General features: G+C 47.5%; 1 protein-coding gene across 4 annotated transcripts in view; it reads left to right on the top strand.

Moving 5' to 3' along the window:
• The window catches only part of rerea (arginine-glutamic acid dipeptide (RE) repeats a), a 121655-nt gene that overhangs the window by 67506 nt on the left and 31264 nt on the right, over nt 1-22885 (top strand). For all 4 annotated transcript variants that reach the window (XM_062564196.1, XM_062564197.1, XM_062564198.1 and 1 more), the window contains one exon: nt 21540-21645. In XM_062564196.1, the coding sequence (XP_062420180.1) occupies nt 21540-21645 (106 nt within the window). The remainder of the gene's footprint in view (nt 1-21539; nt 21646-22885) is intronic.

Genomic DNA, 22885 nt, shown 5'->3' with positions numbered 1-22885 from the left:
ATCAACGGTTCAGGCTGGTGGTGGTGGTGTCATGGTGTGGGGAATATTTTCTTGGCACTCTTTGGGCCCCTTGCTACCAATTGAGCATCGTTGCAACGCCACAGCCTACCTGAGTATTGTTGCTGACCATGTCCATCCCTTTATGACCACAATGTACCCAACTTCTGATGGCTACTTTCAGCAGGATAAAGCGCCATGTCATAAAGCTGGAATCATCTCAGACTGGTTTCTTGAACATGACAATGAGTTCGCTGTACTCAAATGGCCTCCACAATCACCAGATCTCAATCCAATAGAGCATCTTTGGGATGTGGTGGAACGGGAGATTCGCATCATGGATGTGCAGCCGACAAATCTGCGGCAACTGTGTGATGCCATCATGTCAATATGGACCAAACTCCCTGAGGAATGCTTCCAGCACCTTGTTGAATCTATGCCACGAAGAATTGAGGCAGTTCTGAAGGCAAAAGGGGGTCCAACCCGTTACTAGCATGGGGTACCTAATAAAGTGGCCGGTGAGTGTATATTGAAAGGGAGAAACAGCCGGCAGCTTGAGATCCATGCAAGCGTATCACATGTCAACTCATTCCCTTTATTTCCTCTTCTCACATCCCTCCTTGCCTGCGCCTCAGCCCCCCCCCCCCCCCCACACACACACACTTTTTCTTGCTAAAAGAATTATTGATCAACCCTCAACCCCCTCTGTGTGGGGGAACAAGCAGCAGAGGGGGAGGAAATTTCATTGGTCCTGAACCGAACAACCTCATCAATACTGCCCGTCTCGCACCCTTTGACTCCTTCCCGTCTCTCTCTCTCTCTCTCTCTCTCTCTCTCCTCCCTTTCGGCTGTATCAGTCTCACCCGTATACTTTATCTAATGACCTGTGAATCCAATTAGGCGGCGTATAGAAATCCTGAATGCAGCTATCAATCTCTCCAGCGTGGGGACGAACAAGAATCGAAGGCTGGCTCCTTGCGTCTTTATATATGTTTTTCCTCTGCATGTTTGTGGACCTCCTTCATGCTCCTGTACACACGGCGCAGTCATTTAGCAATAAGACACGCAGAACATATAAATCCACTCTGCAGCATTTACTTTACCCAGTTTGTTTACTCACCAATGGTGCCCCGTGTCACCTCTGATACGTATCGATTCAGTCATATGGATTCCAGTGTCCTAGCGTCCTCCTAAAATGTCTGCCTGGTTACAGTGGTAAACAGCAGGAGGCCATTTTAACTGATAGAGGTTTTAAACAAAATCAGTGGCAGAAGTCTTATATGCTCATCTTTGAATTGTTAGAAAAGGAAAACATCTAATAACATTATTAAAGATCATTTGCCTATTTGAAGCATTAAAATTGCATATATGGGTCTAAGTGCACACAACTAATCAACATATTGTGTATTTAATCAAATTCTGCCTATTCTCCCTTCTGATCCGATTAATTTACGCCAACAATCATCCTGCGGGTTTTCCCACAGGGGCCAGTTTCAGTTTACACCCGGTGTCGTGACCTCGTAATTTGTTTACCATCTATATTTGATGAGAGGAATGCAATGAGCCTGCGAACCATTGACGTGTGTGCGTGTCTGTGCGCATGCATGGTGTGTTTGTCATTATCTTAACGTGCGACTCACGTGATAAACACATCTGCATCAACCCTTCACGCACTGCGCGAGCTTCCTGTTGTTTTGAGGGGGAGCCCTGTGCAATCGGCAGCCTTCACGCTCCATGCTTCTCTCACCTAGATTGTCTCCTTGGTCTCCATTTCTCTCCCTCTCATCTGTGTGCTCCTACCCTTCCCCCCAACACGCCTCTTTATCTGCTGTCACTCACCTCTCTCCCTCCCTCCCTCGCGCCTCCCTTCCCATGTTCTAGTCATTGTGTCCATGTCTTCGAAGCTCATTGACCCCCCCCCCCTCCCTCCCCCAGTCTCCCCTCCTGCTTGTATCTAACCTCATTTGCTGTTATTGGCCAAGTCAGCTGTGTTCCGTCGACCCTCCCTCCCCACATCCCTCTCTCTTACTCCCTCTGCTTTCTAACAGCATCCTTGTCTCGCTCTTTCTCCCTTTTTCGCTAATGGAGTGATTGCAGCGTTTGTCCCTTTGGGAATGCAGAATTAAGGAGCCCAATATGCCAACACACACACACACACACACACACAGCAACACACGGTCTCCCTTTCAGCCGCACACATCTTTGGATCTCCCTTCTTACGGACATTTTATTAGATGCCATGTACAATGCAATTATGGTTCCAGGAGTCCAGCTCATATGTGTCAGGCCTGATCAGCTTAAAAGGATGAGGGATATCTTTGCCATATAATCAGCATGTCGTGTGTGTTTGTGTACTTTATCCCATGCTTATCATCATGTGTCCCGCATAACGGCATCAGTTTAAGATCACATTGTAAGGTAATCACCATCTCAAGGTTCCGTGTGCTCTGTTTGCACGGTGAGCAGATTTGTGATGGGTTTTGCATTTGCACTTTTTGCATTAAAAAAATGCGATAGTTTTGTTGTTTGCCCTTCAAGTTCTGTCGTATAACTTTTCCTCACACCAACGCTCTTAACTGGAAATTTAAATTATGCAAAAAATCATAAATAATCTTACAAAAAAGGTCTACTGCAATTAGGATTTGATATTTGCATGCTGCTCAGCCAGCCGTACACTTACATTTAGAAACTGTGACATAATCTCTGTTTGACGGGTGAACTTTTCTGGGGTTTTGGTGAGAAGACATCACTTAATTTATGTTTCAAAAACTTGTTGAACCTAGACATGTGAAATCCCAAACACTTAATTAGCAGATAAGCTTGGAAATTAATGATAAAACCATTTCCTACAGTTTCACTTAACCTCGCAACCTAGCTACATTTTCTAGGGCTGTAATAGAATTTGAAGTTACGTTTAAAAAAACTAAACCAATACAAAACCCTGCTCAATTGATGTATTTATGTGTATTTGAATACAATCTAGACTTAAACAATGGTGCAAGTTGCATCATACAATTTGTTATATATTAAAACATACTTGTTAACCTTGATGTGATCACCATAAAATGTGTTATTTTATTACTAATTAATGTCTCACCAGATCCTATTTGCCTATTTGTGTGTAGTAACATGTGTATCATAATGCATGTTTGTGTTTGATGGATCCAGCAGCATAGATTTCCCTGCAGTCACAGGAAACAACATGCTTACACCTCCACATCAGACACACACCAAATGTTAATTGTATCCCAGACAACTGCATCTTGATGCCTTTAGCTGGTGCTTATTAATCCTTTTAAATGCTTCCTATTCAAAGCCCATCATTAAAAATGTTTGATAAAGATGCTAATATATGTGCATTAATATGGATGCTCTACATAAGCAGTTATTAGGTTTTCTGTGCACCCTGAGTACAGTCCTAATGGAGTCCAAAGGGCCGAGAATTAGCTTAACAATGAGATCCACTTGCTAATTAGCTTGCGGCTAACCTGTCTGTGCTTATTCAAATCCATGCAAAACATATCTTACTGTACAATGTGGCATTAGTAAGAGTTCCCTGCCATCCTTCTGATCCCTCCCCAGAATTTCTCCCCTTGTGTAAAGCCACAGCAGTCCCAATGCGCCCTGTGATGCGTGCAGCGGGGAGTCGATGAAAGGAGAAATGTCAGCTTCCAATGCACAACCTGTGCGTTTCTTCCACCAAAACGCTCTGATTGGTGCTGAGCCATCACGGCGATCGCAGAAGGCTGACTAGACGGGCATCGCTTGTCTCTTGTCACTGCCTAGAAGGCTGAGTTCCCTCTTTTTATCTTCCCATTTTCTCCCCTCACAACCGACCCCCGTTGAACATTTTTGAAATGCAATTATGGATCAGTGAGCACCGCCATCAGTCGCACTTCTTGTTAATATTTATCGAGTAGAGCTCCAGCCGCTGCCATCTCTTGAGAGTGGGGTGCTACCCTCATTAGGGGCAATTTTGTGTGTGTGTGTGTGTGAGAGCGAGAGAGAGAGAAAGAGATCCCTGGCTCTTCCTTTCATTCCACGGTCCACTCAGCTGCTTTAAGCGTTCTGTTACATTTTCCAGACGTGGACATGTGGAGGTGCAGCCCTTCAGTATTGCGTGTGGGGCTGTCTTAAGTGTCTGCTCTCTGTGAAGAATCGGCTTTGACAAGGGCATCTGTGGACATGGCCGGTCGGCTGAGCCTGCTGCAAGCTGTTTGATTGAAGCATTCTGCCTGTAATGTTCCCCATCGAGAAGCAGCCTTAAAGCAGTAGAACCAGGGCAGAGCTGCCGCTAAAACCCTGAACGGCTGTTCTTTGACCCTCGCCTCCAGAAGGAAAACAGACCAGAGGAGGCTTGCTGATTTGGATACTCACTAAATGTGGTCTGCAGCATGTTAAACACCAGAAGTGAAACATTCATTGATTCAATCTGAACAAAAAAAAGAGTCTGGTTTGAATTGCATCCATTTATTTGACAAATAGCTCCCCACCCCCTTTCCCGACTGCTGCTGCTTCGGCAGTATCAGGTGACTTTCCCCATTAGGATAGCGTTGATTAATGCTGCCCGACGAGGAGATATGCCCCCCCCCCTCCTTCACTGCCACGGCACACTCAATTTCATTCGGCTAAAGCTATAAATGCCATTGTTTGTGGTACCATTAGGTCATTTAGCTGAGGTGTCGGGGTCACTAGTGGCAACAGCTGCTGTTTCTATGCAAGCAGGTTCTTAAGCGGACACAATCTGCAAGAGTGCTGTCCCTCCCCTGGCGTCAGTTTGCAAGCTCAGTGCATTTCTCAGATGAGACGCATGCCGGCTCGCAGCTCTCAAACAGACACACGGCTCCGTCTCTCTTTGGGGAGGCAGGTACCATTGATTGTCCATGAGAGTGCAGCGAGGAATAAAAAACAAACAAACAATGCAAATGGCAACACTGAGATAACAACCTAGTTCAGACTCAGCCAGTGCAGGAGGCTGCATTCAGCTCCGCTTGTGGATCCAAATCCAGACCCTCCCCCCTGGCTCCTCGCCTTTTATTCTCCCCCCGTATCCCCCTCTTTTCATCTTTTTGGACAGATAACGTTTTTCTTCTTTTTTTTTTTTTCCCTCACACCCTCACTGCCCTCCCTGTGCATTAGCTAAATGCTGCTATGGAAACTATTTGCTCAGCCAATGGGAGGATTTCTTTCTCTAGGATGGAAGATGGGAGGGGAGGGAAGCGGAGACAGGCTGAAATCAAAATGGGGGTTTTGTGTGTGTGTGTGTGTGCTTTTATGAGCGCTGATTACCTTACCAGACGTAGAGGGCGCAGCCTCCGGATAGTGGGGGCTGCTCGGCCTCCAGGGCCAGGCTTGCGGCCATAGGATTTTCATAAGACTTAAAAAAAAAAACTCAATCAATAGCCAGCTCTTTGACCCAATACTGCTCAATTATTCAGCAGAGGAGCCTTTCGCCCACTCTTCCCCCTTGGACTTCCATTAGCTGAGCTTACTTTCACCAGCTTGGATGCGACACACATGCACTCAAATGTGTTGAGTCATTTTTCAGAGCAAGATGACATTTTGGGCCTTGCATTTATAACCAAGTGCTAATTTCACCCATCGCCGCTGACTTGTTGAAATATTTAGCAGCTCCTCAGACACTTTTCTTTCTTTCTATTTTTTTTTCTGGCACATCACAAGTGAAAAATGTCCCGTCTGATGTCTTCACCAACATCTGAAGCAAATGCACTGCGCTCTGGCGTGGAGCACTGCATTTAATCTTTAAAGCAGTAGAACAAACAAGACCATCTTTCTTGGCACCCGTGCTGATGAGAGAGTAGGAAAACAAAGACGTCAAGAGAAGCAGGAATATTTGAAGCTCTAAAAACCTCAGGACTCCCAGCCTGGTGGTTGTGTATAAAAAATAATGACAAGGGCTTTCAAACTACCTGACCGGGTCCTTTGAAATGAAAGCAGGCGACTCTTCCATGGGGGGTTGCACACTAAATTAGAGGTTGAAAGGTCCTTTGAAGTGCACAAATGCTCATAGTGTCTAGCAATCATGGGGCAAGATGGTTTCAACGGTTGATTTGGTGGAATTGCACTCAAACACATTCCTTGTGTATGTGGGTGTGTTCGTTGTCCTCAATGCTGGAACTAAGCGGAGGACATCATGCAGTCTTTTTTTAAATTGTTTTTGTATGGACTACACTCATTTGTTTGTAGCCTTCCATATACGCACTATTGCTGTAATTCATGTGATTACATTCGAATTTGTAGACCTTTTTCGTTTCAATAAATAGGAAATCCGATTTTTTTGTTTTGGTTTTCCTCTCTCAAACAATTATGGAAAAGTAAAATACAACAATGCAAAATTCTGACAAGCCCTCAGCCCTTTAAAATGTAACAGCACCGCTTTCTTTTTTCAATCTGCCACGTAAGAGAAAACATTCCATTTCTTTTTTAATATCTGTTTCTCTGGCTGGCTGACGGGTGAGAAGTGACTGGCACATGCAAAAAAAAAAGAACGTAGTTCACTCCCTCGTCCTCTGTGTGTGTGTGTGTCAACCTGCGTATGTGTGCTTATGTGCCAGAGACTTTGATAAAGCTTGAAAGTTTGTTGGCTCGTAGCTGTTGGTGACGTGATTGCTGCGTGTGCGCAGCTCAAGTCGGCGTGCGCACACACAGTGAGGTTGAATCCACACACACACACACACACAGGCGCATGTACGCACACATGTTGTCAGTGTGGAACTTTGTCACTTTGCAATTAGTCATAGCTCCAAGTCCAAAGTAAGCAGCACTGAGCACAGAACAACCTTCAAAACATGTGGAACAACTAACTTAATCTGTGTCTTATGCAGCCCAGAGTCTCTCATGACAGAGCTGACGTCAATCATAACGCTATCAAGACGTGCCCAGATCTCGTTGAATTATTATTATGGCAAAACTTGAATAGTTAAAAAAAATAAAAATTATGGAGATGTATTCTCAGTAATGTAAAATTGATAATAATAAAGTGTGAATTATGACCGGTTTAGGTTTTTAACATCAAGTAGCTTATGATACATAATTCAAACTATTAATGTCAAGAATATTTTTTTTCTTTACTCAAAGCAATTTTTTTTTAATTCTATATTACCACACTATACGAAAATAACAGTAAAGTAAACTGCTAACATTTGACTTGTGACTTTGGGGCTGTTTGGAAGTAGTTTTTTGGACAACTCTGGGACAGTAATGAAAAACACTTGATGTAGTATACATGTAATATAGGACTTTTTTAGAACTGGCAGGTTCGATTTAATAAAAATCCCAAATGGGACCAATCAGTGAGTATGTCAGGCAGTATCTGAGCATGCGCCAGGCCACCCAGCACCCGCTGTAGTAACCAGACACTAAACACATTTGCGTGGCTTGGTCAAGCTTTAATTGGATTGGCCTCAGCTTTGAAAATGGACGGCTAATTTTACCCCACCTCCTCGTCCTCTCCCACTTTACATTTCCACTTCCCTCCTGCTGTCATTTCTCTCCTTTCCATCGGGCGCTATTCCCCGCTCTCTCGGCTTAAGTGGGTATCTGGCTCGCTTTGCTGCTGGTTCGCAGCTCAGCTCAGTGTAATTTCCACCTTGTCCAATGTGTGACATGCCAATAAAAAAAAAGAATGAGGGAGAAGAGGAGGGGCCTAAGGATACCGCTGTGGAAGTGGAGATTTACAGTGGTATCGAGTTCACACGCTTCTACCGGGGGCCCCTCTTTCTCAGTTAAAGAACACATGGTGCAAATTAACTCTCACCAGTCGAGGGAGCACGGGAAGGAAGGAAAGAGGGAAGAAGGGGGCGAGGGCATCGGTCAGACTGCGGGAGGAGGACATTTCGGAGATTGCTGTGAGGTTTGAGGAATGTTCGACACTTTGTAGCTCGCAGCTCGCCGCCTCACGCGGCGCCTTAAAACAACAGCAACATCACCACGGGCCGCCGTCGCCGCCAGCAGATCTCCTGTAGCTCCTCCACCTCCACTTTGCACATGCACGAAAGCTTGACTCGCTTTCTCTGCTCTCCGCCTTGAAGGCACGTCGATGGGAAGCGACAGTGCTCACGTGTGCTCACTCTCTCACTTGGTCCCCGAGCTCTCACATGCCATTGCTCCAGCACAAAGACGTCCAGTCAGTACATACCAAGAAGGAAACCCCCTCTGCAGCCTAGAAACCAAAGAACAAGAGTTTTATCCGTGATGTGGTCATGACGTTTTGGCTTTTATCGTTAAATCTGGATTCTTTTTCTGTAGATTAGTAATATCCTCTAAAACTATAAAATGCACCAATACCCCCAAAGATTTACTGAGCGGAGCCTCGCCTTATCTCCATTAGCGCAGTTGAACTTTGTGTAATTTTAAACAGCAGGGCAGACAACTTTTACTGGGCAGACGTTTACTTTTTCTTTGTCTGTGGGACAAGGGGACGGTTGTGTGTTGTCTGTTGGGTGCGTGACATTCCCGCCCTGCGGTGTCTGCGACTGGTGATGCGCGTGCTTTTGATGGGCCGGCCCTAAATTGTGTTTGCCTGTCTGTCTCCGCCAATAGATCACATGGGCCGAGCAGGCAACCACAGCAGTGGGAGGGTGCGGGGGGGGGGGGGGCTCTGAGACGCTCCACCGCACATGCACCCGGGCGCACCCTTAATTTCTCTTCTGTGCAAAGGTGTTTGTGCCTTTTTTCAAACCACACGCATCAACATTACACACTTGATTATTTCTCGCGTTGTGCTCACCGCAAAAAAACCTCGGCTCGGAAACCTCCGAAACTCCCCACCATCGTCTGCAGCACATTCCCCCCCCCCCCTGCCCTCGGCCCGCTGCTCTGATTCTTTTACCCAACATGATCTTCACCGCCATTTATTGTTTTTATTGTTCCCTCGATCTTCAACGGCACACTATGAAGCAGCATAAACACTGTCTTGTGATGGTAAAGACGTTTCCTGGCATCAAAGGCTGAGCTGTGCTATCCCCTCAGTAGCTGTATTCATTTCTGCTCCCGCCACGCTCAAACGCTCTTTGTTCTTCTCTTTGTAGGAATGTACTTAACAGTTTGGCAGTGTTGTGTTTGTGAACACAGCCGCCTTTGTTGCGGCTGGCAGTTAACACTCCAGCGCGGAGGGAAAGAAGGTCTGCGTTATTAAGCCTACTGTTAAATTAGCCTAAGCGCTATCTTAATGGAATGATTAAGAAAATACAGACCTCCCCTTTAAGTCCCCTGTTATTTTTTTTGTACAGTGGTTAAATCTCCATGTCTCGCGACTTCTCCTCTGCCTGCTGGCCTGCTGTTGTTAAGGCCTCCTGCTGCTGTGGGAGGCCAACTTGGCCTCTCTGGGGCTCATTGAAATAATCAAAGCATTGTTTTATTTCTCTTTAATTCCAGATGTTGCCGGCTCAGGGCTTATGGTAGGACTAACACACTCCGCTGCATAGACTTTCACTGCAGCGTCACAGCGAGCTGACCTTGGGCTGTTGAGCTTAACAGCTCATTTATAGATCGCCATAATGCCCTCCCCATTTGAGGGTGAAGAAGTGTTCTATAGGCTCCCCGCCATTTGCTCTTTTCATATCTTACGGCATTCTTCACCTTCTTCCACATTGTTTCTCCGTTTCTCCTCTGCTGTCGGGCTCTTGTGGTGAACCTCCAGGGTCGAGGCATTGTGGGATGGGTGGGTGGGCACAGGGGGCTGATTTGGGCCCATTACCCATGTTTGCACAGCATGCGGGCACGTCCTTATTTGTTCACACGTCAGCTAAAGAACGGTGGGGTAAAAAAAGAAGATAAAAAACAACCGCTCCCGCCCACCGTCTCTCTTCTCCAGGTGAAATGGAACGACTTAACGCACGGCCCTGTCGGATTGGATAATGGAGTTGGGCGATGAGAGTGAGAGGCTCTCTCCATCAGCAGGTGGAAGGGTGTTGGAGGTGATTGAGGACCCCCCCCCCACCCCCACCCCACCCACACACACACACACACACACACACACCCATCCCTGTCTGTGGTGTGTGCTCCCAGTGTAGACGGCAACCTCTCGTCCTCTCCTCCCTGCGGGGCCAAGATAAACACATTTACTCCAAACGCACAGCCCATTTCCTGCGCGTGTATTCCTCCTCTATAGCCGTAGACGTGTGACCGGACCTGGAGGGGCCTGCTGGAGCTCGCTGTTGTTAACAGATGGCTGACTGCCTCGTGTAATACTTTGCGACCCAAAACGTCATCTCTAAGGATGTCTCCCCGGGTCATTACAGGGCTTTTGAGACAGGCTTACTCTCACTGATAATGGGACATAATGTTACTTATTTTTGTCAAAGCAGTGCTTTGGCTTCTTTGAAGCTGCTAATTGAATGTGTCACGCAGGTTAATTTAAGACTCGGTTTAGCATGTCACACAAATGAAGTAAAGTCACTTTGAGCCGGTCTAAAAGGTTACGCTGCAGTGCCATTCAGATACAATTCAAACATTGAAGGGTAGCGAGGGGGGGGGGGATATTGATCGCTACTATTGATCACACGCACACTGTCCTTGCTCTCACCCCCTGTCTTTGTTTGGGCTGTTAACATTGTGTATGCTGTAGAACCCTTTTTTTATTATCAACATTCACATCCAGTCCACCTCAGCACTAAGCATAAAGGCACAGCTATTAGTCGATATAACAGCCCCTTGTGTGGGTGGCTGTTTGGGACTCCTGCTTAACTCTGGACACAGCAGTAGCTGGGCATAATTAGGTGCAAACTGTTTGCTGCACACTAAAATGACATTTAAATGCCAAATGGCAGTGAGGGTGTGAGCTCATCCAAAACCGTCAGCACTGAGGCTATCGTCAGCGGAGGTGCTGCCTTCTGGTAAACAAGAGAGGGTAGCCATTTAACTAATTCAAATGCAGGTGTGTGCATGCCAGGCAGCGGCTCTTGCTGCCGGCAGGTTATTGTGGAAAATTCACAGGGGAGCCCGTGAAGCTGTTCACTCACCTAGTAGAGGAGGAGGAGGACAACCTGTGATTTCCTGCAACTGCACACAGCTCATTCTGTCTCTTTGATAACTAATTATGTCCATGTAGCAATGACACCCACTCCATGTCGTTTCATAGAACTGCTGTGGCTTTCAGTGGGCTGGTGTAGTGCATGTGAGCAGGCCCTTATAAGGAGTGAGTATCTGCTCTGTGGGGCTCTGCACAGAATCACAAGGTGTCTGGAGCCCACCTGTCAGGCCACCTTTTAACACCAGCCTGACAACCCACCAGAGCGCAGCCAGCTGTGTGCCAGCCCGCCGATGGGCCACGCTAGTGCATGCTATTACAGGAATATTTACGATGACGACGCGCGTTGCTAAACTCATTGGCTCTCTTGAATGAAAAGGAGCAGTGTCTTCACGGGGCTGGCTTTATAGCCTTTAAAGTAAAGCAAGGCTACAGATCCACACATTCCTATCAATAAGGCGTGTGTGTATGTGAGCCACGTGTTTAATCACTGCTAGCCGGTGGGCTCAGAGGGAGAGGGGAAATCAATGCACTGGGCTATGAAGAGAAGAGAGAAAAGGGGAGAGGGAGGGAGTTGATCAATATCATAGCAGGGGTGGGGTAATATCCACTTCATGCAGCGGTGCCACAAACAGGGGGGATTGTGGGAGTGAAGCCGGGGTGGGGGTGGGGGGGACGTGCGCACGCAGAGGAGATGAACAGAAATGTGCAAAGGAAGAGAGGGAGGGGCAACGGTAAAAAGATGCAAATCTCTGGGGCGCCGGTAAACAAGGGGCTTTGTGTCAATCACAAGATGAAGTGACACATTTAGCATTCTCCTCTTCCCCTCAACCATCCCAACACTGCCGGGGGATTGTTTGCTCAGCAGCTGCCCTCCCATTGGTCGGGGCCGGTGGCGGGGCGTAGCTGCGCGGCGATAATGTATGGTCTGCCATGGCAATGATACCCACCTTTTTAAGAGAGTCATCAATAACCCCGCCCTGCCGTATTCCACAGACTGTTAGTCAATGTGAGCCGGATCGTTCCATCATCAGCCTACCATACCGCTCTCCACACACAACCTATTACAAGCATCCATCCGGTGACAAAGGGCCGGCTGTAAGAACACGTAATCACCCTCCACCCAAGGACAGGTGGGTGTCAATCACACCGTCTCAATAGGGGAAATGCAGCAAGGGCGAGAGCGGTGCTGACAAAAACTCTTTGCTTACACACACCGCTCTCTCTACGTGCCACCGCTGCTTTGTCGTCCCGTGTTGTGTACGCAGCACCAAAATCTGATCGCTTTGACTTCAAAGGCGGCGACTGTGCCTCGCCGCTTAGAGCCGGGGGACAGGATGTGATGGCGGACATCTGAACTGTGCGCTGTAAACGGACACTTCCTCTGCGGTCGGGAGGAAGTCCCAGCCAAATTGTACGGTCACGCTGGGTCACACGGATCATCTCTGTGTTTGTGTGTGTGTGTGTGTGTGTGTGTGTGTGGGGGGGGGGGGGGGGGGGGGCGGCATGTTCGTTGTTTTGGTTTTCTCTCATTGGCTTTCTGAATGTGTTTATGCATTTATTCCGCTGTTTGTAGTATAGTATCTTGCCCTCAACGTGCTGTTAGGAGTAGTTGCTTACACATACCGCAGATATTTAGAAACTGATACGCTGGTGTGTGCACATAGCAGCGTATCATGGTCAAATGAAGGTTGGAAGTTGAGCAAAAGGTGACTGTTGAAGGCCTAGGCAGTGACCTCGCTGTCTTGTCATTCTTCTTTTTTTGATGTCTTTCCTTCTTTCCTTCCTTCCTTCCTTCTTTCACTAAACAGTCATTCCCCTTTTCTGCCTGACACAGTGAGCTGAGGCAAGTAATTCTCCCGTCTACAGCAAATTCCTTTACCTCCCCGGCCGAGTCCCGAGTGCTACACAAAGCAAATGTAGTCTGAGGTTGTGTGTACGTGTGCATGTTGAAAGTATGACTTTTGATTTAGCGGCACATACACAGATACATGGGCGGAGAAGGCTTTGATGTGCCTCGGTCACAGAGTAGGGATGTTTGTGTTTTGTTCAACCGCTCTCTCTCTTTCTTTCCTCTTCTCTCTCGTTCTTGCTCTCTCTCTCTCTCTCTCTCTTTTGCTGTCTCTCTCTCGGGCGCTGTATCGGTGTGTGTGAGTGTCTGAGCAATAACCGATGTGTTTGACACACTAAGCTCAACATGACACCCTTTTTTTAATGTTCTGCATTAGTGAGCGATTGTTTGCTTAGCCATGCGTATTTTATTGTGTTACAGTTTGGCAATGGAGCGGCATATGGATTGCAGAGTGCTGTTTTAATCAGCAGGGATTCAAAATGAAGAAAGGATATTTTATATTTGTCATGTATTCATCCATTATGTTGTCAGCTAAGTGCTATCTTTGTGCATTGTCAATATTGCAATCAAAAACAAAGATTTTGGAAACAAAAGGTTACCATGGATACGTTCCATATTCCCATCGATACCCCGCTACCTTCAAGCTGTGAAGGAACTAAAGATATGCAAAAATGCTGCGCATAATTATATATCATGGAGAATTTCAGCAGGTGCTCAAGGTCTTGAAAGAATACGTGCCATGAGAATCTAAAGGTTCATTGTTCCTCATGGAAATGGTAGTCGTGTTCACAGCGCTTCTGTTCGCTTAATGCAACCACGATGAGCATGGTGTCTTATTGTTTCCCGCTTTACTAAATTTAATCATTTAAAAAACTTTGACCATCAATAAAAAAAAAAAGTGGACTTCCCAACTGAAACCCCTTTGTTTTATATTTTCTAACGAATTAGCGAAGCAAGATGTTGAGAAAATAGTTTCACTGATTCAGATTCAGAGTATTTCAAAGGAAACTCTCTCCTTACGAATGTTACAACATGGCGGCGGTTCTGGACTGGGAGTCATGCAATACAGGTCCTTCTAGCAGTGGGCCAGCCTTGTTATTGCAGCTGTGTTGTCTACAATACATCTCTTGTTGCGGCACAGAAGGAGGCTGCTTAAAGCTTCTGGCCTGTGTGTGTGTGTGTGTGTGTGTGTGTGTGTGTGTGTGTGTGTGTGTTCTAATCACTTTCTTCCCCAGCATCCACACTACAGTTGCTTTGAGAAGCCCTTTTTATTGTATTAGCTGTAACTGTATTTGACAAGGCCTGTAACTTCTCATCTTTTGTTTACCACACACACACCTGATAGCCCACTGCATTTGCATCCACACGGGTATATCGTCACACACGTTGGGGAGGTAATTTGCATGTGATTATTTGCATATTGTACAAAGCCAGCGTGCCTGACAGACCACCCACTGCTCAGCTAGTGTGGCATCTGGCTGATACACAGCTTACATGATGTATTGCTGATAGGGCCTGTGTCAGCACGAGAGAGCGGCCGACAGGCAAGGTCACCTTCAGAGGAGCAGATAAAGGGGGATCGAGTTGAGCGACGGAGAGATGGATATCCTCCGAAGCATACAATTAAATCACAAGTGGTTGAGCTAATGGTGGTACCGAGGCCATCTGCAATGCTGTCTGTCCGGTTTCACATGCGGCGCTAATGCATGCTCGCCCCTCTTCCTCTCTTCCTATTTGCCTCCATCTCCGACTGTGTGTCGCCACTCCTGTCTCTCCCCAGGGTGTGTGTGGGTGTGGGTGTGGGTTTGTGTGTATGCGGAAATGAGCTTTGCTGTGTGTGTGTGTGTGTTAGAAGGATAATGAATATGCCTATTAGCTGTGTATGGATGTGTTCTGAGGAGCAGCTCACACAAAATCACACGAAGCCTCTGGATTTCTCAATATCCATGTCACACACACACGCTCTCCCCATAGACACACTTCTCATGGCCCGACAGCTGCTCCTCCGTTGAGAAGACCTCCCAAGCTTTCTGAGAAACACACACATAGATACGCACTCCTGTCCTACCATCCTCCTCAAAGCACACACCCCCATCGGTCTTTGAAGTGGCAAACATCCAAAACCCAAACAACAAACGTGTTTGACGTGAGGCGCTGACTACACTCGCACACAACCTGTCCACCCTCCACACGCATTATCAATTTTATTTGGTATGCGCATTAACCGACAGGTACACCTGAAAGTTAAATGTGTTTATGTGTGTGTGTGTGTGTGTGCTGACAAGGATTGGCTCAGGCCAGCCTTCTCATTCATTTTCTGTCTTCCATTAAAGCGCTCAGTCAGCGCCTCGCCTTGTCTAACTTTGCCCTGATCGGGAGGCCGTCGCTCACGCACACACACACAAACACATACACACACACACACACACACAAGCAGAGTCTGGATAGGCTTGCTGGGCAGACATCCAATCGGCCACAGACGCACAACAACACACACACACACACACACATAGAGGCTAATATTAATATCCTTTCTGCACAACCCGCTCCTCCTACACAGCAGTCGTCCAGTCGGTAATCCTAACATGTCATTAGCTCACCAGGCTATGCTAACGGGGCTATGCTAACACAATGGATCCCAGACAGAGGGCTTTGCAAACAAAACACCAGTCTGCTGAAACACTGGGCGACACAAAGGAAGCCTGTGTAGTCCAATAACACCCGTATTCCACTGTCTCCTTGTGTGTGTGTGTGTGTGTGTGTCTAACTCTTGAGTCCTGACTCATGGGTATTACCAGACAAGTCTCTGCTCTCAAGAGAACATCCCGGGCTACATACACACGGAGACACACACAAACAAACGCGCTCACACGCAGAGGAAGCCAGGTATCAAAGCGAGATGGCTTTGAAGAGGCTAAATGAAAGACAGAAGGCAGAAATTACTTCTTTTTTTTCTGGCAGGCTGTAACTGTACACGTGGCTGAAAAGGAGGGCTTGAGAAATAAAGTCAGTATTATGATCTGAACACCCAGATGAGCTCTTCTAACAGCCTCTATCTGTCCTCGCACAGCCCACGTTTGAAGCCTCCTTTTAGATCTAACGTCTATACCTTGCTAGTGCAAGGATTTCAGTCTGTGTTCACCAAAACTAGAGGAAGAAAAAGGAAATGCCTCTTTATTTGCGTGTGGCCTTGAATAACTGAATACAACTTGTCACACCCCCTGCGTGCCTGTGGTCTGTGGATGATGATCATCATTAGTGGATGTGTTTTTCTTTTTATACACCCTCTCCCTCCTTTTGCCTTTCATGGTGCGGCTCTCTGTACCATCACTTGAATCATCTCCCATTTCTTGGCTCAAGCCGGCGTGCAGCAGATGAGCGTTGGAGGCAAAGACAAATATTTAACTCGGACGCAGCCCGGCGATTTTATGGAGCGTGCTGCAAAGGCCTAGTCCACCTTTTTTCTGCCACATTCATTTACTCCCCCTCTAGTCATTCGCATGGGGGGGGAGAGGCCTTCTATGTGTGCTGCTTGTGACTTTCCACTGTGTCACAGTGTGCCTGTGGTTGGCAGTGTGATCCGCCAGTAGTGGCCCTTAAGTCTCAATTAGTAAATGAGTATACGGTGTGAGTTCTGCGTATGCCGTAAGTAAGGGGGGGGGGGGGGGGTGATTTAAGGCAAGTGTGGGTGTTGTAGTTCAAAGACACAAATACACACACACAAAGAGCAACAGGAGCAAATCTGCCCACTTTGAAACGACTAATGCTCATCCAATCCAATATGGAGCCGGGCTGACAGATGGGCCCAGTGTGTTCAAAGCCGGACGCCGATTTAATATCCAAAGAGGTCAAGCCAGAGAGAGAGAGAGAGAGAGAGAGAGAGACACACCTGAGTAGGCACGGCACAAAGGTCTTGCCAGCACTAACACCACCGCAGCTGGGACCACCTCCTCCCTCTGCCTCCCCCACCGCGTCCATTCCTCCTTGTTGCCAGGCGGGTTTGGAGCCGGCTGTGTGCAGCTCCTCGGCCCAAACATTTTAGAATGTGCATTTATTTACTGTTTATTATATGTGCGTTTCCGAGAATGAGGCTCGATGGGCCGGGCGCCCTTCCCTCCTCCCAGCAGCCAAGTGCCCGCTTGCAGAGTGGAGTCCTGCCGCTGATTTAGAGGTGCTTTTTCCCAGCCTGCCCCGCGTTACTGCTTGGGTTGGGAGAAGAATAGTGGTGCTTATCCTGAAAGCCTGTCATTTGTGTGTGTGTGTGTGTGCTGGCATTTTCGGTGACCCTTTGTCACCGTGTTGTAGATTGCTTTAGCACAGCGGATCTCTTGTGCCTCGCCAGTTTACGCTCCCACACAATCGCTCTCAAGACTGTTCTGTCGTCCAGGTAGAAGGGCTTTTTGAGTGCTGGTGTGCTGGCGGAAATCTTTGTCTCGACGACAGCGGCAGAAAGAGAGAAAAGAGAAAGGAGGGAAAACCCTTCCAATCAGATCTGTCATCTTTGTGTACATGTGTTTATGCCAGTGTGTGTGTGTGTGTGTGTGTGTGATCTTCCCAGCCAGCTCTTCCTGCCTACCCTCTCTAATCTTATCATGTCGGAGCAGCAGATTAGTCGTCCCAGATCCCTTCTCCGCCTCCAAATGCCACAATCAGCCTTTTGTTCTCGGGCGGTGCTTACTCTCCCCTGGCGGCCGGCGAGGTGAACACTCCCACAGTCTGCCCTCCGTCCCACTTTGAGCCTCCGCCTGTCAATGTCACGCCGCCGCCATGCTCGAGCCTCCCTTGCCCCAGGATGTTGGCTAACTGAGCTGTTAGCTCAGCGGCCTGTTAGCCGAGCTGAAGTGCTTGACATTCCTTCCTAACACTGCTGCTGCTCTTGTCTGTTTGACCCCCCCCCCCCCCCCCCCCCCCTCCTATCCTGCTTGCTCTTTGCCGTCTCCTTTGTCTGTGTCTTTTCCGACCTTCCTTCAGGCTGCCACCTCCTGAAGGAAGTCATAGATCCTGTCTGCTGATGTCACCAGTGTGAGGAGAGAAGAAGGGGAGGGGGGGGGGAGGGGGGCTATGACTGGGTTAGCAGAGGAAGAAGCGAGTGTTTGAAAAGCAGAGAAAATAAACAGAGGTTTCCTGTTAACGGGTTGCGCTGGGGGCCTGTCGTGTGGGAGCGGGAGGGCCTGGTGTTGTTTGGAGCGAGGCTGTAGCGGTGCAGGGCGGGAAAGGCGGGGGCGAAGAGGGCATTGAGTTTTGAGGGTTACAGGTTGCAACAACGTTCTCAGGGTTTTCTGTCACTGCTCGGCCATATTTGGTGCGGGGGAACTTCGGGCGACTCGAACAGCGTTCGTGTTGTCTTTGGTTTTTTTCAAATGAAAAGCCGTATTGATTTCACACTCTCTTAGCAGACAACATGGAATTAATCCCACACTCAGACCATTATGCGTAGGCCGAAAGGAGCTGGTTTATTTTCTCCTTTTAAAGCCTGTTCTCGTTAAAAGGAAAGTCTGCCCTCAGTATTTTCTCCTTTCCCCAAGTCTTTGTAGTAGTGTGGTCGTACACAGGGGCCCCCGCGCCAGAGTTGACTGCACACACATGCAGCCACACAAAGAGAACTGCACAGCCATTATGGATCCAAGGGGCCGGCCACCTTCAGCCAGTTGGAGGGAGAATTAACCAACTCACACAAAGACCGGCTTGTGCTGGCTGCTTTTAGATCAATGCACTGCATAGTCATTTATTTTTGCCTTCATAGTGAGATATTTTCAATTTGTTCTACAATGATAATAACATTCAGTATTTACAAGAAGGACGGAAGGCCATCTAACAGAGTGCTTCACAAATACAGTTTCCAGCATTAGGTTAAAATACAAGTTATAAAAAACAATACGGTGTAGACAAAAGATCAATTAAAAGCCAGTTTACATTTACAAATTTAAAAAACATAAATGTAAATTACCAGACGCCAAGAAAGAAATTAACCACACATTCTTATAATATTCCCAGTATATAATCATTTGATTGCCCCCCCCCTCCTATAATCCGCCCCCCCCCCCCCCCCCCCCCCCGTGTGATGAGTGGACCCACGAAAGCCACAGGCCAGGCTGCCACTGAAGGGAGGAGGGGTACCATTGTGCCATGACTTTCAGATTTATATCTCCTCCTCAGTGAATGAAGGGGGAGCCTTGTATCCTGGGGGTTTCAGTCGAGCGGGAGGAGGATACTTGTAACTTTAAATCTGAGGAAATGAGAAGCTCTTGCTCCTCCTACTTTAATCCGACCTATTCTCTCTCCTCATCTCCTCCACATCTCCTTTGCTCTGCCTTTTTGCACTATATCTTTTTTTTCTGCTGTTTAATGTCTTTTCCTCAGTAGTGGGTCAGTAAGTCTTTTGGCCTCTCCGCGGTGAGCAACATTCCCAGGGTTTAGGGCCCAGGAGGAGGGAGGGCAGGGCCATGTTTAGCCTCTGGCGGGACAGACAAAGATGGCCGACGTCGTGCGGGGCTCGGCTCTCTACAGGCAGCGTGGAATGTCTCTAATCAATTCAGCATTTTCGTCCTTCTCCCTGTGATTTTCTGTGGCAGGAGAAAAACAAACGGGAGCACGATACAACACGGGTTTTGTATGGCGAGCCTGAGCAGTCGATCATTCCCCTTGATTTTCTCCTGGTTTTATCTGCTCATTTTTTCCTCCCCGTGTGTGTGTGTGTGTGTGTTTTTTAGAATTGTGATAATTGAAAGCTGCGCTCCGCTCCCACTACGCGCTCCATATCTTTCACTCTCTCTCTCTCTCCCTCCCTCTTTTCTCTGAGGGCTTAACACCGCTGCGAGCTTCCAAACAGCAATCTGCTGGCGGCAGCGGCTGCTACTTTGTAGTGACGAGGATGCCGATGGTAGCCCAAGCGACGCTCCTTCCCTGACTTTTAAAATGACGCAGGCCCTGTGAATAAGCTGTAAAACCTGCGCCCGGGCTTCTCCGTCTCCCATCCGTCCCCATGTCCCCGGCTCTCTAAAACCCCTTTGATACATCGGTATCACAAGCAGAAAATGACACGTTCAGGTAGCACACTGACAGTGTTTAACAGTCGCCTTAAAGTATTAAGCGGCGGATAACTACTCGTTCTGATGTGGCAGGCCGTCTGCCTTCGCAAGCAACAGTGTCGGATAGAAGAGAGGTTGGGATGGGTGGGCATATGGCCAGTGGGGGGGGGGGGGGGGGGGGACATGACGTCATTGCACACAATCCGCCACTCACACGGTACATGTAGGTCTACGTGCTCAGGGGTCCGTTTCACCCTCTACATGTATGGCTCTCTGTTGACTCACAAGCTGTGTGTGTGTGTGTGTGTGTGTGTGTGTGTGTGTGTGTGTGTGTGTGTGTGTGTGTGTGTGTGTGTGTGTGTGTGTGTGTGTGTGTGTGTGTGTGTGTGTGTGTGTGTGTGTGTGTGTGTGTGTGTGTGTGTGTGTGTGTGTGTGTGTGTGAATCCAGCTGCTGTTTAACACGTCCAGGCTCACTTACCCAGTCAGTCCACCTCCTGGCTCTAGGTTGGAGAAGGGGAGGAATGAGCAGAAAGAAGAAAGAAAAAAAAAGGGTATTAGAGGGGTTGGAATGAGAAAGATGGAAGTGGAGGAAGGGAGGGAGCAAGAGGAGGGAGGAATGGAGGGAATGGGAAAACCAGAGGTGGGCTTTGAGGGTTTAGGGAGGTGATGATTTGCTTGGCTGGGTGTGCTCAGCCTCCTCCCCAGTGACACAACCGAACAATGTACTCTAAAGGCTTTAAATATCTTTACTCTGACCTCATGGTCCCTACACACACACACACACACACACACACACATACAGAGAGACACACACACAGATACAGTTCAGAGCCTGGAAACGGGAAGTTTAACTGTCTGTTCTAGATTTCCGTAGACCCCCGCCTTCCTCAGTCTTTCCATATCCTCAATTCTCTTTTACTCCTGTGGGTGGTGCAGGTGTCTCAGTCGGTTGCAGTGCAGCGTGGCAGAGCCCCTAATAAAAATGGCTTGGAGTGTGTGTGGTGTCCCACTCCAGCAGTCTCTCTCTCTTTCTCTCTCTCATGTTCTTTGAAACCACTGTGACGATCAGTTGGGCTTATGTGAAGGCACAATAAATATTTTATAACATGAAATGAAAACACTAGTTTGCCCTTTTCATCTCTAACCTTTGTGTTGGCTTTTCTTTCTCCCCCCACCCCCTGTACCCTCTACTGTTTTTTCAATGACTGACTCTGGTGAAGCTCTCTTCTCACCTCAGTGCTGCCACTTGCTGGTCATCTAAGGGAATACAAGCTTCTGCTGACTTGCACTTTATCAAAGGCCCAGTGGGTGGCAGCACTTGTAGTTTTAATTTAAGGGTAAACTGTAAAAGTGGTAAATGTCTATGTATTTAAAAAAATGTATGATTAGAGTATGTCACTTATGTCATTAAGGGATAAGAAGGGTCGAACCCTCCCCCTCTCTCCATTCTTCCTTCAGCAATGGCTATCCCACTGTTTACTTTATTAAAGCTCTAAATGCTTCTGCGATCCCTTTTTAATTGACTCTGTCTCTCAGTGTGCTTTCTGGCATCAGCCTGCGTGAGTCATAACACCCCCTAAACACAAAATCAAACAAAATGATGTCTGTTTATCTTAGCGTGGGATCGCTTTTTGTCTGCTGCTCACTCGCCCTGTGTCTCTGTGTGTCGCAGAGTAAACGGGACCATCTGCTGATGAATGTGAAGTGGTACTACCGCCAGTCCGAGGTGCCCGACTCGGTCTACCAGCACCTGGTGCAGGATCGCAACAATGAGAACGGTAAGGCTGCCTTTTTTTTTTTTTTTAAACACATCCATACATGTGAGCGCATACTGTACACACACATTGACACAGACAGTCAATACACTTTCTTGCTCGGTAACACAACACTCCTTCACAAACACACACACACACACCTGCCTCATTGCTCCAGAAAGCCAGGCGAGGTGGGGGGTGTAAGTGTTGGCTATAAATTGCATTTCAAACAGAAGCCGATGTCCCAGGCGGCCGAGCCAATCCCGTGGCTCCGCGCTGTTCCCACGGTAACACTCCTTCAAGCCAGACAGAAACGCTGTCGAGCGTTAATAACTCACGATGTCATGTGGCCTTTGAGCGCTCTCAACACCATCAGTGTCTGTTGGCTCGTCACACTCCAACACAGACACGTCTCCCTTTTTTTTTAGCAGCTAAAGGTCAAATCCTGACGACAAGAAGGGAATCTGACTCTGCATCCACTTGTAGTAGTATATAACGTGACCCACATACCACTACATTGTATCGTTCATTATTCAATCCTCCTTTGTCTCACAGAAAGGATTATAATAGGTTATTATCTGTTAGCTATACTTGCTGTGAGCTGATGTTACAAATACCTGCAGTTTCATGTTAGTCTTGTATTTGGTTTTCAAAGATATATAATTCTATTCAAATGTAGTGTTGATAAAAAGTTTCTACTCACAACACACACACACACACACATGTTGGCAGATCCTATCTTCTCTCTTTAGCTACCGTTCCATTAAAGACTGAACTTTCCTCAGTTTTGCTTGTGCGTGAAACACCTGACTGATTCATATGCAGTCCCAGTGCCAACTAAAGGAACATGGCGTAATGCTGTTTTCTCTTCCCACAATAATCCAAGCACCAGTTGTGCCCCATTGAGGGCATATTTCAGTTTGTCATGGAGGTGAATAATCATCCAACCACGCTAAAGCTGTTCCTTCACTTCAGCGCAGTGAGAGTTTTCACTTGAGAGCTGAACACGGTGTCCTCCCCTCAGGGACTGTATTGAATTATGCAGCATGATATAGTGTAGGGGCGACCGTGGCCCATGGAGTAGAGAGGTTGCGCCTCAGGGTTGATGGTTCAAACCCAGGCTGCTCCATCTCCCATGTCAAAGGGTCCCTGATGAAGACGCCTAACCTCTAACTGCTTCCTGGGGTTCGCACTGTGTGGTATAATTATAATTCCCAATCAGTATTCTTCATAATATGACTTCTTTGTAGTTATGCTCAACTGT

Source organism: Pungitius pungitius, chromosome 1, assembly GCF_949316345.1.
Source record: "Pungitius pungitius chromosome 1, fPunPun2.1, whole genome shotgun sequence".
Lineage (NCBI taxonomy): Eukaryota > Metazoa > Chordata > Actinopteri > Perciformes > Gasterosteidae > Pungitius > Pungitius pungitius.
The sequence above is the reverse complement of the archived record's forward strand: the minus strand, read 5'-3'. Positions and strand labels throughout refer to the sequence as shown.